General features: G+C 38.9%; 1 protein-coding gene across 3 annotated transcripts in view; it reads right to left on the reverse strand.

The window, feature by feature from the left end:
- LOC126412277 (1-phosphatidylinositol 4,5-bisphosphate phosphodiesterase-like) overlaps positions 1-14,171 on the reverse strand; it is a 613,130-nt gene that overhangs the window by 134,775 nt on the left and 464,184 nt on the right. For all 3 annotated transcript variants that reach the window (XM_050081785.1, XM_050081786.1, XM_050081784.1), the window contains exon 16: positions 8,621-8,785. In XM_050081785.1, coding sequence (XP_049937742.1) covers positions 8,621-8,785 — 165 coding nt within the window. The remainder of the gene's footprint in view (positions 1-8,620; positions 8,786-14,171) is intronic.

Genomic DNA, 14,171 nt, shown 5'->3' on the forward strand with positions numbered 1-14,171 from the left:
CAATATGCAGGCTAACTAACTGCGGTTGTTTCTCAGATAACATCGATGAACAGAATTAGAAAGATAGCAAATAATAGTGGTACCATAAAGATCCAAGGCACACATCATTATGTTGTAAATGAGCTTATTCTCTGTCCAAAACAGAGCTGCACATATGTCAAGACACTATTTCTTTTTTTAATTGTGTACTTATTCTATACAAGAAGCACAATTTCCAATACAAACAACATAATTAAGACACCCTGGCAAATCTGAACACTTATTTAAAATGACACCTGCTTGTGTCTGTATATGTGTGGATGGACATGTGTGTGTGTGTGAGTGTATACCCGTCCTTTTTTCCCCCTAAGGTAAGTCTTTCCGCCCCCGGGATTGGAATGACTCCTTACCCTCTCCCTTAAAACCCACATCCTTTCATCTTTCCCTCTCCTTCCCTCTTTCCTGACAAAGCAACCGTTGGTTGCGAAAGCTTGAATTTTGTGTGTATGTTTGTGTGTCTATCGACCTGCCAGCACTTTTGTTTGGTAAGTCACATCATCTTTGTTTTTAGATATACTTTCTTACTGAGATTGAAGTGCACCTAAGATGTTCCAGGGAACGCAATTACTAACTCCTCTTTCTTAGCATCTTCAAATGAAGTTGAGATCCACTGTATTACTTCCAAGGAATCTCATCAGTCATTTATAATCAAGAAGGTAGTGTCTAATAAATCACACCCACATATCATCGAACCTAACAAACAATTCCTCGAACCAGAAGTTTATTTCCATAATTTACAAGAGGTAAAAAATAAACTAAATGAGTTAGAAATTTTAATTATAAGTGGAATTGATCTGTTAGATGTGCAGATATGGTGTATTAATGAATATTTCATGAGGTCTTTCAAAACAGAAAGTGCTGTACTACCACAATTCAAACTTGTGAGTCACTTATCAAGAAAACTGTCAGAGGTGGTGCATGCTGCATACCTGTGACAGACATTACCGCCACACCATTAGACACATGCAGTTCCCATAGTTTTGAAAAAGAACTAGAACTGTCAGGTGTAAAGCTTACAGGCCTGAATATCTAACAATAACTGCTTGCAAAACACCCTATGGCAACATGAGCACTTTATACAAAAATCTAGCATTAGTAGTAGAAAAAATAAGTAAAACAAAATCTTACAGTATCTTATTATGTGGTGATTTTAACATAAATTTTCTCTCAAAAGACACTAGCTATTTAAGCTTCAAAAATATTATGAACAGCTACAACCTTGACCTGATGGTCAAATCTCTGACTAGGGTAACAAACCATGCTATTAGTTTTCTGGACCAGGGAGCCAGTAACATGAGTTGCACAGTATCCTCTGTACATTTAGGATTCTCAGGCCACAATCCATTAGTTATGCAGGTTAACTTGCCAATGAACACACCTAGACCCAGAAAACTTCTTGTACAGAGGAGAAAGTTCAATAAAAACAACATACACACTTTCCTTTCTGATATGCAGGAAGAACACTTGCAAAATTTATATGACGCTCAAACTGTTGACAGCAAATATGAAGCAATCTTAGACATTTCCTGCTATTATCTTAACTGTCACTTTCCCTTACAAACAAAAAGTGTAAACAGGGACAGAAAACCCTCCAGCTGGATCACTCCCAGGAATCATCAGATTACATCAAAGTAATAAAGTATTTATCTCTGTTAGCAAAATTGAATGGGGCAGTAGTGAAGAATTTAGGAAATACTTTACTTCTTATAAAAAGGTATTTATGAATTTAGCTAGTCCACTCAAAAAGCTACAAATGATAACCTCCTCAAGCAATCATAAAATAAAAGCAAATGCATGTGGCAAATCATTAATAGGAACACTGGTAGAGGAAAACAACAACCAAGTGACATTAATCTAAAAGTTTGACTTCCAAGGAAAGAAAACTACTGCTGATGCAACACAAGAATTATTAGTTCTTAGTCTGAAGCTTGTGACAAAAAACTTCCAGACACAGGTATTTTACTAACTTCAAAAGGACATTTCACATGGTTAATCATAGCATATTGCTGCAAAAGATGTATTTCTATGCAATAATAGTAACCGCAGGTGACTGGTTTTAAAGCTATCTGAAAGATCGACATCAGTATGTTGAAGTAAATCAAATCAAGCCCTCAGGAACAGCCACGACTACAAATACTTCCACATAATCCATACATCAAGGCATTCCCCAAGGCAGCCTTAGGCCCCTTTTTGTTTTTACATTACATAAAAGACCTTCCACATAGCCCGTCAGACACCAAAACCCTTCTGTTTGCCAATGACACCACTATTCTCATATCTGCTACAGAATAGACTCTCCAGTTTGCTGTAGATATAACCACAGATCAATTAAACTCATTGCTTAAAGATAAGCCAATACATACTAGAAATATTACATGTCACTAAAAAAAGCATTAACAAACTTGACAGAACTATGGATTACCACTATCGTGGCACAAGATCAAAGACCTCTTTACAACTAATTCCCCACTCAACAAACTTGTACTGTAATGGTGTTAAATGTACGAGAATAAAATTATACACTCACCAAGCAACATCAATAAAAGAAATTCAGAAATAAATTTAAAATGAGTGTAAAACCTCTCTTAGTAAAACACTATTTTTGCACCACTTGGGAATTTTTGTACTCTGACTTGTCCTAATAAACAAAAGTATATTAAAACTTTCATCATTTCAGCCATTTTCATGCACATCTTATGCTATCTGTAGAAATAAAAGTAAAAAATGCTAATGTTTGAGTATATAAGTCACTGTTCATGCAGCCCATAGGAAAATAAGATAATAAACTGTATGAAGTTGTACCTATTAGAACCTGTGTTATAAAGGTAAAATGCCACTATCAGTATTATAATGTTGCTGACTGCTGTTTGTAAACAGCCTTTGGTAAAATTTTGTCAAAATTCTGTATAATATTCATGTTGTATATGTTGTAATATGTATTTTTGTGCTGACAGCCCATGTAATGTCTATTATTGTACTGAATTATTCCATACTAACTGCACAAGCTACCATACTTATTTGACCCATGGGACAAATAACAGAAAATAAAATAGCTGTCACATTTCAGCTAGTAAGTCTCCTTGGCCCTTGAGCTATAACAAGACAGGAGAGTGAAAGTACACATTGACAGTAGAGGTATGGAGAGAAAACTTTCCACTATCTTGCGCAGTGCTGGCAACTCTGGTGCGAGCTTTGTATTGATCTTTTCTGTTTTTTTTTCTTTTTATGATAGAAATGATGCACAGAAGTAACAAGGTTTTGTGAAAGCTTGTTATAGACATTAATGTTCAAACACTGTGCTTATCTGTAGTGACAAATACAAATTACCTAAACAGTGTTAGATCTCATAGAATAGCAGTAGCCAACCCATGACCAAATGTTTTCAGTTGTAGAAAGATCTGGAGAACATGATTGCCAGGCAAACAGTCAAACACTCTCTGTATCAAGGAAGGTCAGAATAGCACAAGAACATGCATCTTTGTATTACCTTTCTGAAAAATAATGTCATGGAAATCATGAGGATAGGGCACAGCCACCGGCCTCAACAAATCAGAAACGTAACAGCTGCTGTCAAAATTACTGGCTATATGTACAAGAGAAAATCATGTTGCATACCCAATGGCACCTATTCCATCACACCAGATACTGGGCTCTATGATGATGATGAATGCAATCTCATAACATTCATCCTCATCAGAACCTCAACATATGGATACATCCATCATGGTGCTGTACACAGGACTGTGTAGAGAAGCAGCCTACTCACGCCTTATAAAATTCACATAAGTCTTTCCATTATGTGCCAGCCAGTCCACTGTAACTAGCTCTGACGTCATAAATGAAGTGGGCACTAGGAATTCTAATTACAGGCTTCACGTTTTGCTAATCACTTTCTGGTTGCCAATATTGTAGTTAGAGAGCCAGTGTTGAGAACGGCAAACAACAGCATTAAATAAATAATAGGAACATTAACAATTATTCCACCCACCGCCCCACAACTGGAAATCATCTGAAAACACAATACTGTGCCGCTACTACGTCCGGTGTTGTTACCAGGTGTGACGCACCTCTTTATACTGCTGTGTCTTGGAAAGCACAACAATGGCTGCCATGCTGACAATTCATGATGCTCCATACCATTATCATACTTCCCCTCTGTATATTTATCATTCAGCAAATAAGCTCATTTCCTAACTCAAGGAAGTGAAATGGCCGTATGATCCTTAATAACAATGCATCTGTCCTCTCAGGCACTAGTCATCTAGGGCCTTCGAGAACCTGAATGGCTTTGAGTATGACCTTCCTGAGCCTATCAATTTGATTTAATAATCACTTACCAGTCATGGGGTCTCAACCAAAATGAAAACAGTATCATATAACAATAAACCACAGTCTCAATAGGCAACGATCATGCTCCTTTCAAATTTTGATGGGTGCTGGTTGACATTTCTCCCTCCTACATGAGGCAGGATATGATCTTCTTACAATGAACCAACACTCAAATGCGATTTATGACTGAGAAACCTGAAACATCATCTTTCTTTATATACAGAATGTTGATGGTGTTACACCCACTTACATTGTGCTGTTGCACTGAAATGGTAACCATTTGTGTAATGAAGCATCCAGCACACTTTACCAATTTTACATTTGTTGCTTACTGCCTTCACAGTGGCCAGCCACCAGTGTATTATGAGGCTGGAGACAACAACATTTATTTACTGGGTAGGATGCTACTTAGGAGATTGCTTACAAAACACCTGTGCAACCTATCCCAAAATATTACTGAAGTGTGTGTGACCCATACCAAACAAGATCAACAAGATTATTGAGTGTACACTGAGGTGACAAAAGTCATGGGCTAGCGATATGAACATAAACAGATGGCAGTAGTATCACATATGTTGTTGTGCAAACTTCTTCATCTCCAAGTACTTTCTGCAACCTACATCCTTCTGAATCTGCTTAGTGTATTCATCTCTTGGTCTCCCTCTACGATTTTTACCCTCCACGTGCCCTCCAATACTAAATTGGTGATCCTTTGATGCCTCAGAACGTGCCCTACCAACCGATCTCTTCTTCTAGCCAAGTTGTGCCACAAATTCCTCTTCTCCCCAATTCTATTCAGTACCTCCTAATTAGTTACATGATCTACCCATCCAATATGTGGTGTCACCGCCAGACGCCACACTTGCTAGGTGGTATATTGTGAAGCTTGTACAGTAACGAGAGATGTTCACCAATTGTGGATTAAAGTTAAGTATTCCAACAGCTACGTACTTTATTCAATATGTAGTGTTGGCAGAAGAGTCAACACCGTGTTGCTAGAGGAGGCTAAAATGCACGCTTTTAAGCTCACGCAGATTGGCGTGAGGTCTGGAACAGTTAAAGGATTTGAGTCTAGCAAATAAAGTACGTAGCTGTTGGAATACTTAACTTTAATCCACAATTGGTGAACATCTCTCGTTACTGTACAAGCTTCACAATATTAATTATCAAATGCTATGGCGCCTTGCTAGGTCGTAGCAAATGACGTAGCTGAAGGCTATGCTAACTATCGTCTCGGCAAATGAGAGCGTATTTGTCAGTGAACCTTTCCTAGCAAAGTTGGCTGTACAACTGGGGCGAGTGCTAGTAAGTCTCTCTAGACCTGCCGTGTGGCGGCGCTCGGTCTGCAATCACTGACAGTGGCAACACGCGGGTCCGACGTATACTAATGGACTGCGGCCGATTTAAAGGCTACCACCTAGCAAGTGTGGTGTCTGGCAGTGACACCAGACAATATACAGCATTCTTCTGTAGCACCACATTTCGAAAGCTTCTATTCTCTTCTTGTCTAAACTATTTATCATCCACATTCCACTTCCATACATGTATACACTCCACACAAATACTTTCAGAAAAGACTGCCTGACACTTAAATCTACACTCAGTGTTAGCAAATTTCTCTTCTTCAGAAATATTTTCCTTGCCATGGCCAGTCTACATTTTATATCCTCTCTACTTCAACCATCATTGGTTATTTTGCTCTTCAAATAGCAAAACTCATCTACTACTTTAAGTGTCTCATTTCCTAACCTAATTCCTTCAACATCAGCAGATTTAATTCGACTACATTCCATTATCCTCATTTTGCTTTTGTTGATGTTCATCTTATATCCTCCTTTCAAGACACTGTCCATTCCATTCAACTGCTCTTCCAGGTCCTTTGCTGTCTCACAGAATTACAGTGTCATTAGCAAATCTCAGTTTTTATTTCTTCCATGGATTATAATTCCTACACCAAATTTTTCTTTTGTTTCCTTTACTGCTTGCTCAATATATAGATTGACTATCATCGGGGATAGGCTACAACCCTGTCTCACTCCCTTCCCAAACACTGCTTCCCTTTCATGACCCTCGACTCTTATAACTGCCATCTGGTTTCTGTTCAAATTGTAAATAGCCTTTTGCTCCCTGTATTTGACCCCTGCCACCTCCAGAATTTGAAAGAGAGTATTCCAGTCAACATTGTCAAAAGCTTTCTCTAAGTCTACAAATGCAAGAAATTCCTAAATCTAACTTCTAAGATAAGTTGTAGGGTCAGTATGGCCTCAGGTGCTCCAACATTTCTACGGAATCCAAACTGATCTTCCCTGAGGTCGGCTTCGACCAGTTTTTCCACTCGTCTGTAAAGAACTCGTGCTAGTATTCGTGACTTATTAAACTGATAGTCTGGTAATTTTCATGCCTGTCAACACCTGCTTTCGTTGGGATTGGAATTATTATATCATTCTTGAAGTCTGAGGGTGTTTCACCTTCATACATCTTGCTCACCAGATGGAAGAGTTTTGTCATGGGGCTATGTCGTATATACAAGGTATAAAAGAGCAATGCATTGGTGGAGCTGTCATTTGTACTCAGGCGATCCATATGAAAAAGTTTCTATTGTGATTATGGCTGCACAGCAGGAATTAAAAGACTTAGAACACAGAATGTTAGTTAGAGTTAGACACATAGAACATTCAATTGAAGAAACTGTTAGGAAATTAAATATTCTGAGATCCAAAGAGTCAAGAGTGTGGTGAGAATACCAAATTTCCAACATGGACAGTGCAGTGGCCAATGGCCTTTGCTTAATGACTGAGAGCAGAGCTTACAGCATGATATCACCTGCAGTGCCTCTCCTGGACTTGTGACCATATCGGTTGGACCATAGATGATTGTAAAACCATGATCTGGTCAGATGAGTCCCAATTTCACTTGGTAAGAACCAATGGTAAGTTCCAAGTGTGGCACGGACCCCATGAAGCCATGGACCCAGGTTGTCAACAAGGCATTGCACCAGCCGGTAGCAGCTCCATAATGGCATGTGGCATGGTCTGCGTTCAGATGGAATGGACTTGGTCCTCTGAACCAACCGAACTAATCGTTGACTAGAAATGGTTATGTTCAGCTACTTTGAGACCACTTGCGGTCATTCATGGAATTAATGTTCCCAATCGAAGACAGCATTTTTTATGGATGGCAATGTGACATGTTACCAGGCCACAATTATTCATGACTGGTTTGGAGGACATTCGTCAATGTGAGCACCCGACGTGAATCCCATCCAACATTTATTGAATATAATTGAGAGGTCAGTTCATATACAAAATCCTGCTTTGGCAACACCTTCTCAATTACAGATGGCTACAGAGGCAACATGGCTCAGTATTTCTACAGGGGACTTCCGACGACTTGTTGAACCCACGCCACATCACACTGCTGCACTACACTGGGCAAAAGCAGGTCCAACACAGTATTAACAGGTATCCCATGACTTTTGTCTCCTCTCAGTGTATACCAAGAGAGGCATCATGATTGGTTTGTTCACTCCCTGAAAAGTATCACATGGAAGCTGAAAAACCTGAACTGGCAGAAGCTTGAAAATAGACTTAATTAACACTGTGAAAGACTACTTACAGAGTTTCCAGGACCAGTACCAAGTGAAGAATCTTGGAATACAATACAGGCCCCCTACAATTGCTTTCATTGGGGCTATTAAGACAAGATTAGACTAATTACAGCAGACATAGACCCATTTAAGCAGTCATTCAACCTGTGCCCCAAACACAAATGGAAAGGGACAAAACTTTAATATGTGGTTCAATGGGATTTACCTTCTGCCATGCACCTCACAACAGTTTTCAGAATATGCTTGTAAATATAGAAATGGGAAATTGTCAAAAAATCCTTCTAATTATCTCCATAAATTGGAAATACATTGTGATTAAATTGATCATTTTCAAATTTAATATTCATTGTGTTCTTAATGATTACTGTTTCAGGTAGGTAGAAGACTCTTTCATTAGTATTTGTCATGAACTGTAATGTAGCTTTCTGTTAAGAAATTCATTTCTTGAACTTCATTTTCCTTTGCCTTTCTCTGCTGTTCTTGTTTCAATATGGAGTGATATTTCATCTGTGAACGTATCAAATAATTGCTACAACACTGAAATTTTCAAGGGATTCTTGAATTTTATGCAATTATTTGGATTCACAACAATGAAATAATGCAATTTATCAGGCATGGAAACCACATATTTTAAAAGGATCTTACCTTTTTGAACAGGAATGGTTCTGCATTGTATACGGGATTCAGGCCATTTCCTGTAACCTTGGACGTTCTGAACTCATCCCTGATTGTATCTGTTGGCAGACCATACATTTCCACTACTACATAAGTAGTAACTTTCTTGTCAGCCAGAAACTGACCAGATATGACCTGTAATGAACACTAATTAGAATTTAATGGAATTTCACAAGAGATTACAATATAATAATAATAATCAGAAACTGTAAATCTGAGGATAAAATATATAAAAATATCTGACTACAAACTCATGGAAGCAGTAATGGTTACTGCGTGCAGAGAGAAAGAGAGAGAGAGAGAGAGAGAGAGAGAGAGAGGGAGAGAGAGTGGAGGGCACTGAAGTGGTAAGGGGGTAAGAGGGAGGGGGGCGGGGGGAAGAACAGAGGCAGAGGCAGAGGCAGAGGCAGAGGCAGAGGGAGAGGTGGATGTGAGTGTATAAAGAGTGAAGTGAGGGACACAGACCCTGAGGGGGTGGAGATGGATGTAACACAGGAGCTAGCAGAGATAGAGGCTGGGGGACTGTGGGGTTGACAATTCCCACCTCTGTAAAGCAGAGATCCAATATTGGGGAGAAGGATCCAGATGGCATGGACTGTTAAGTAGCCATTGAAATCAAACATGTTGTGCTCAGCAGCATGCACCAGTGGGTTGTCAACTCTGCCCTCAGCCACAATTTGGCAGTGGCCATTCACTCAGATGGTCAGATGATTGGTGGTTGTTAAAACACACACATACACAGAGAGAGACAGAGAGAGAGAGAGAGAGAGAGAGAGAGAGAGAGTGCAGAAGTAGATGGATAGATGATGGTTGTTAACAAACACACACTGTGAAGAAGTTACAGAAAAGCTGGTATTTGAAATGACTGCTTTCATAGGTGGCCTTGGAGTGTTGGGACAGTGTAGAATGTAGTCATCCTGGACAATGTAGTCATTTGTGTGTGTGTGTTGGGGGGATGTTGCAGGCATGCACGGTTTCAGTTAGCTCTGAAATAGACCATTGTTGTCCATAAGCTTAGCAATGTGTCTAGTCTTGTTTATATACCTATTGACCTCCTAATGCCTCAACTGCACGGCGAATTGCTACCTTTACTTCTTTTATTATTTGTATTCCTTCCGGGACTTTCCATTATTATATTCACATTGCCATGTGATTGTGATTCATCTTATTATCCCATGTCATCCTTCATGGATTGTTGTTTTCAGTTCTACACCTGTTTCCTTGCTCTCTTATATAAATTAGGTATACTCTTTGCTCTGAAGATCTAAATTGAGGAGACCATCAAAGACACAGAACACTGTAAGACAAGAATACATAATACATATTCAAAAGAAAATGAGTTATGCTAGTGCCTCTCCCAAATATCCTAAATGAAAGGCTCCTGATATCACAAGCTCTCCTATTGTGAGAGTGACGCATATAAATGCAGTAATGAAACATTTGGAGAATGTACAGAGACAGGAACAGAACAACAGGTAGCAGGGAGGCGTCTACTTAAGTATTAGAGTTGATACCAATAAAAATGCAAATATCTGAACACTCATTCCAGAAATTTTAGGTAACACCTCAGGAGAAAGCCTCTCAAAAAACATTAACATGTGCAGGAATGATATACCAGCACTGAACAGAAAAATGAATCACTCCAAACGTCATATCAAGAGAGTCAGAGCATGTAGTGTACAACATTGAAATAACAGTTTCCTAAAGATTAGTACTCACATTACGAACTAGTAATACTGAGTTATAGACAAGCAGTATGATAAAAGAAAATAAGAGCAACAAAAGAAAAAAATGAAGAAAAAGAAGTAAAAACAAAAACATAGAACGTGAAAAATGTTTGAGGGTGCAGAGAAATAAGAGAGCGGCAGGATGAGGCAAACACTAGAAATTATAAATTAACCCTTAGCTTCCCAACTCATTTTTTTGTTACACACTGTACCAGGCGTGGTATGACCACCATACCCATAAATGTAGCATTTACCTATTTTAGTGAAACAATTCAGTTTTTTATGTAAAGAGGTATGCTAATACCACACAAAAATATATTCAAATAAATTTAAAAGTTTATGTGGGGGAAAAAACGCATGTCAATAGAAAACTGCACAAAGTGAACATAACATTAAATAAACAAGAACTCAACAACCCTGAACTCTAACTTTTATGTTTTGCTACATCTTTATTGTTTATTACACAAAAAACACAAGAAACTCCCACAATACATTTTGAAAAATAAAAGTTACGCTAGTACATTTTATAAAGTTAATGGTATAGATAAAAAATCTACTCTTCAAGTGGTGGCAAGAGAACATACATATGAAAGATATTACACTTCACAAGCTTTCGCAGCCAGTGGCTCCTTTTTCTGTCAGAAGGGTTGAAGGAAAAGGACTCAGGTTGGGGAAGCCTTACTGGACAGAATGAGTAGTAAAGATTGATTGTTGGGGACTCCACTGGATGAAACTTGAAAACCTGGGAGCTTTAAGGTGGAAAACATGGTAACATACAAGACAGAGATTATTGCCAAAAAATCATAAATGAGTTAATAAGAACAAAAAGCTAAATGTATTGTATGTGAAAGATGTGGAAGGGGGAAAGAGAAACATAGATCGGTCAGAAAGTGGAAGATGTAGGAAACTGAAAGGAAATGAAGAAAGAAATAGTTACTGAGAAGAAATGCTGAGACCAAAGAAATTAACATAAACTAAGACCAGGTGGGTGGCATGCACTGCAGTAGGATATTGTGTGCTGCCAGTACACACGCTTTGCCTATGCCCATTCATCCTAGCTGATAACTTAGTGGTATCGTGTGGGATGTAGAAGGCTGAACAGTGTTTACATAACAGCTGGTAAATGACCTGTGTTGTTTCACAGGTGGCTCTCCCTTTGACAGTATATGTCTTGCCAGTTACACGACTGGTATAGGTGATGGTAGGAGGGAGAATATGGCAAAACTTGCAGCAGGGACAGTCACATGTGTAGGAGTCATAAGGTGAGGAGATGGGTGCAGAAGAGCATAGGATCTGACAAGGATATTGTGGAGATTGGGAGGGTGACAAAAAATATTCTAGATGCAGGGAGTGGGTGGGGGGGGGGGGTGGGTGGGGGGGGGGGCAAAATCTCGTACAAAATTATCCTTATTTCAGGGCATGATTTTAGGAAGTCATAGCCTTTTTAAAGCAGCTGATTAATACATTCAAGACCAGTAGAGTATTGAGTGACAAGGATGGATCAGCTGTACCAAGACTGGATGTGATGGACTGGGAAACTTGCTTTTGAACTGGGCTGGTGAGATAATTACATCCATTTAAGGCTGAGGAGAGAATGGCGGTGTATTACTGTAAAGAGTGTCTTGTGAACAAACGTGTTTACCTTAAGTACCAAGACTGTATGGGAGGGAACATTTGACAGAAAGGATGGCAATTGTGAGAATGTAAGTACTGTTCTTTGTTAGTAGGTTTAATGTGAACAGAAGTGTGTAATTTACATTAATTTCTTCAGTCTTAGCATTTCTTCTGATAAACCTTCTTTTTTTTCAGACCTCTTTAGGTTTCTATATCTTTCATTTTCTGACCTGTCTATTTTTCTCCATCTCCTCCCATATCTATCACGTAAAACACACTTAGCTTTTAGCTCTCATTAATTCATGTACAATGTTTTAGCAGTAATCTCTCTCTTGCATATCATCCTAACTTCCACCTTTAAGCTCTCATGTTTTCAAATCTTGTCTGATGCAGTCCCCAGCAATCAGTTTCCTTCTCATCCCATCTGGTAAATCCCCCTGACCTTGGCTTCTCAGCAAACTTCCTAAACTCTGCCCCCTTTCCTAAATGTCACCAGTCATTTTCCTTCACCCCTCTTCTTCCCCTTCAATGCTGCTGCCAGAAGGAAGAGCCACTGGCTCCAAAAGCTTGCAAATTATAATACCTGTTACACATGTATTCTCTGTCGTTGGGTGAGTCCTATATTTATCTATGAACTTACATTGTATTTTCAAAAACTGATTATTTTCACAAGCTGCGACATCATCGCGAAAAAACACAGTGACCCATATATGTAATAAGTTTCCTTTAATTTCCGTCTATGGTCACAATTTTGTTCTGTTTGACAGATTACTGGTTTCGGTCTTTAATGACCATCATCAGATCTGTCTCATAAAATGATGTGATGTGCATGTGATGTGATTTGTATGTATTTGACGATGCTGGTGCTGATTCCGCATTTAATAGTTGACTATGCCACTATGGCTGCAGTGCATTAGGACTTTGCTCTTGTTGGTTCCATGAAAAGGGAAGTGATGAAGGTAACAAGGAATAATTTCTTAACAGACAAAACCCAGAAATACTGGGAAACTGTTTTTATTCACCACTACACATACTAATGCTACCACTTTAGAATGGATACATACCATTTAAAATGTACTTCATAGAGAGAGTGTTGTTTGTATGAGATTTGCACATATTACATGTTTTGCTGACCACTTTTCTAGCCAAGTGATTACCGTTGCCACATTTCGTGCAGATTGATCGAGATTCGATTCCCGGGACTTCCTCAGCTTTTTTCCTTGGGTAGGAAGACCTGGAATGGGGTCCATTCAGCCTCATGAAGTCAGATGAGAAGCTGCTTGAATAAAGAAGCATCATCATCATCAAGATTCATGTACTGGCAAGAGCAGCTGATGACAACATGCTGATCATTTGTCCCACAATCATAAATTGCTCCTCTTACTGACTTGTAGACAGCTGTTGGACATTGAAACAGGCCTACGGCCTAATCCCTGAGTGGTATTCATGATATGTTTTTACATATTTTGCTGTCAAGCATGTAATTTTCAGATACATGTGAATACTTTACACATTTTACTAGGGTTTGTTTGTTTTCTTTTTTTAATATGTATGTAGGCTGATACTACGAGCAAAATCATCGTGAAATGGAAGTAATACGCTATCGGAGCCTTACAGTACCGAGAACAATCTTCTATTTTCTGATTCAAGGAGAATGGCTGTGAATGTGAAATAGTTTTGATATTTCATGACAAAAGCCTTTGTGTGCACTTGCTAGTAATCAGCATCCATTATGAAGTCTAGCTTTCTTCAGACTCATATGGAATCAATAAAGCTGCTGATATAGAAAGACAGAACATCAATTTATTATGAGAAAATTGTACTTTCTTTCTCTGGAGAGGTCTAAGGAGGACAGGGGTGAGATGAGGGGAGGGGGAGGGGGGGGGGGGGGTAGGTGCTGCTGCTGGTTGCTGGATACAACCTCACCTAAGAGAATAATTAATAAAAATAAAGAACTCACTCTGGATGTCAAGTGCCTTCTTACAAAACAATGGATCACTACAACAGGTAAAAAGTAAAGCACAAATATGCAAAAAACAGATGTTAATTGAACTACACTTAAACTACCAGAAGGCCACTGTGTAAGGCCTTTGTCATATACCATGGCAGAATATTATGCAGCAAAAAAACCATATGTCATGAGCATCTACAAAAATCGCACAACACACCCACCAAACTAG

This window comes from Schistocerca serialis, chromosome 7 (assembly GCF_023864345.2).
Source record: "Schistocerca serialis cubense isolate TAMUIC-IGC-003099 chromosome 7, iqSchSeri2.2, whole genome shotgun sequence".
Classification (NCBI taxonomy): domain Eukaryota; kingdom Metazoa; phylum Arthropoda; class Insecta; order Orthoptera; family Acrididae; genus Schistocerca; species Schistocerca serialis.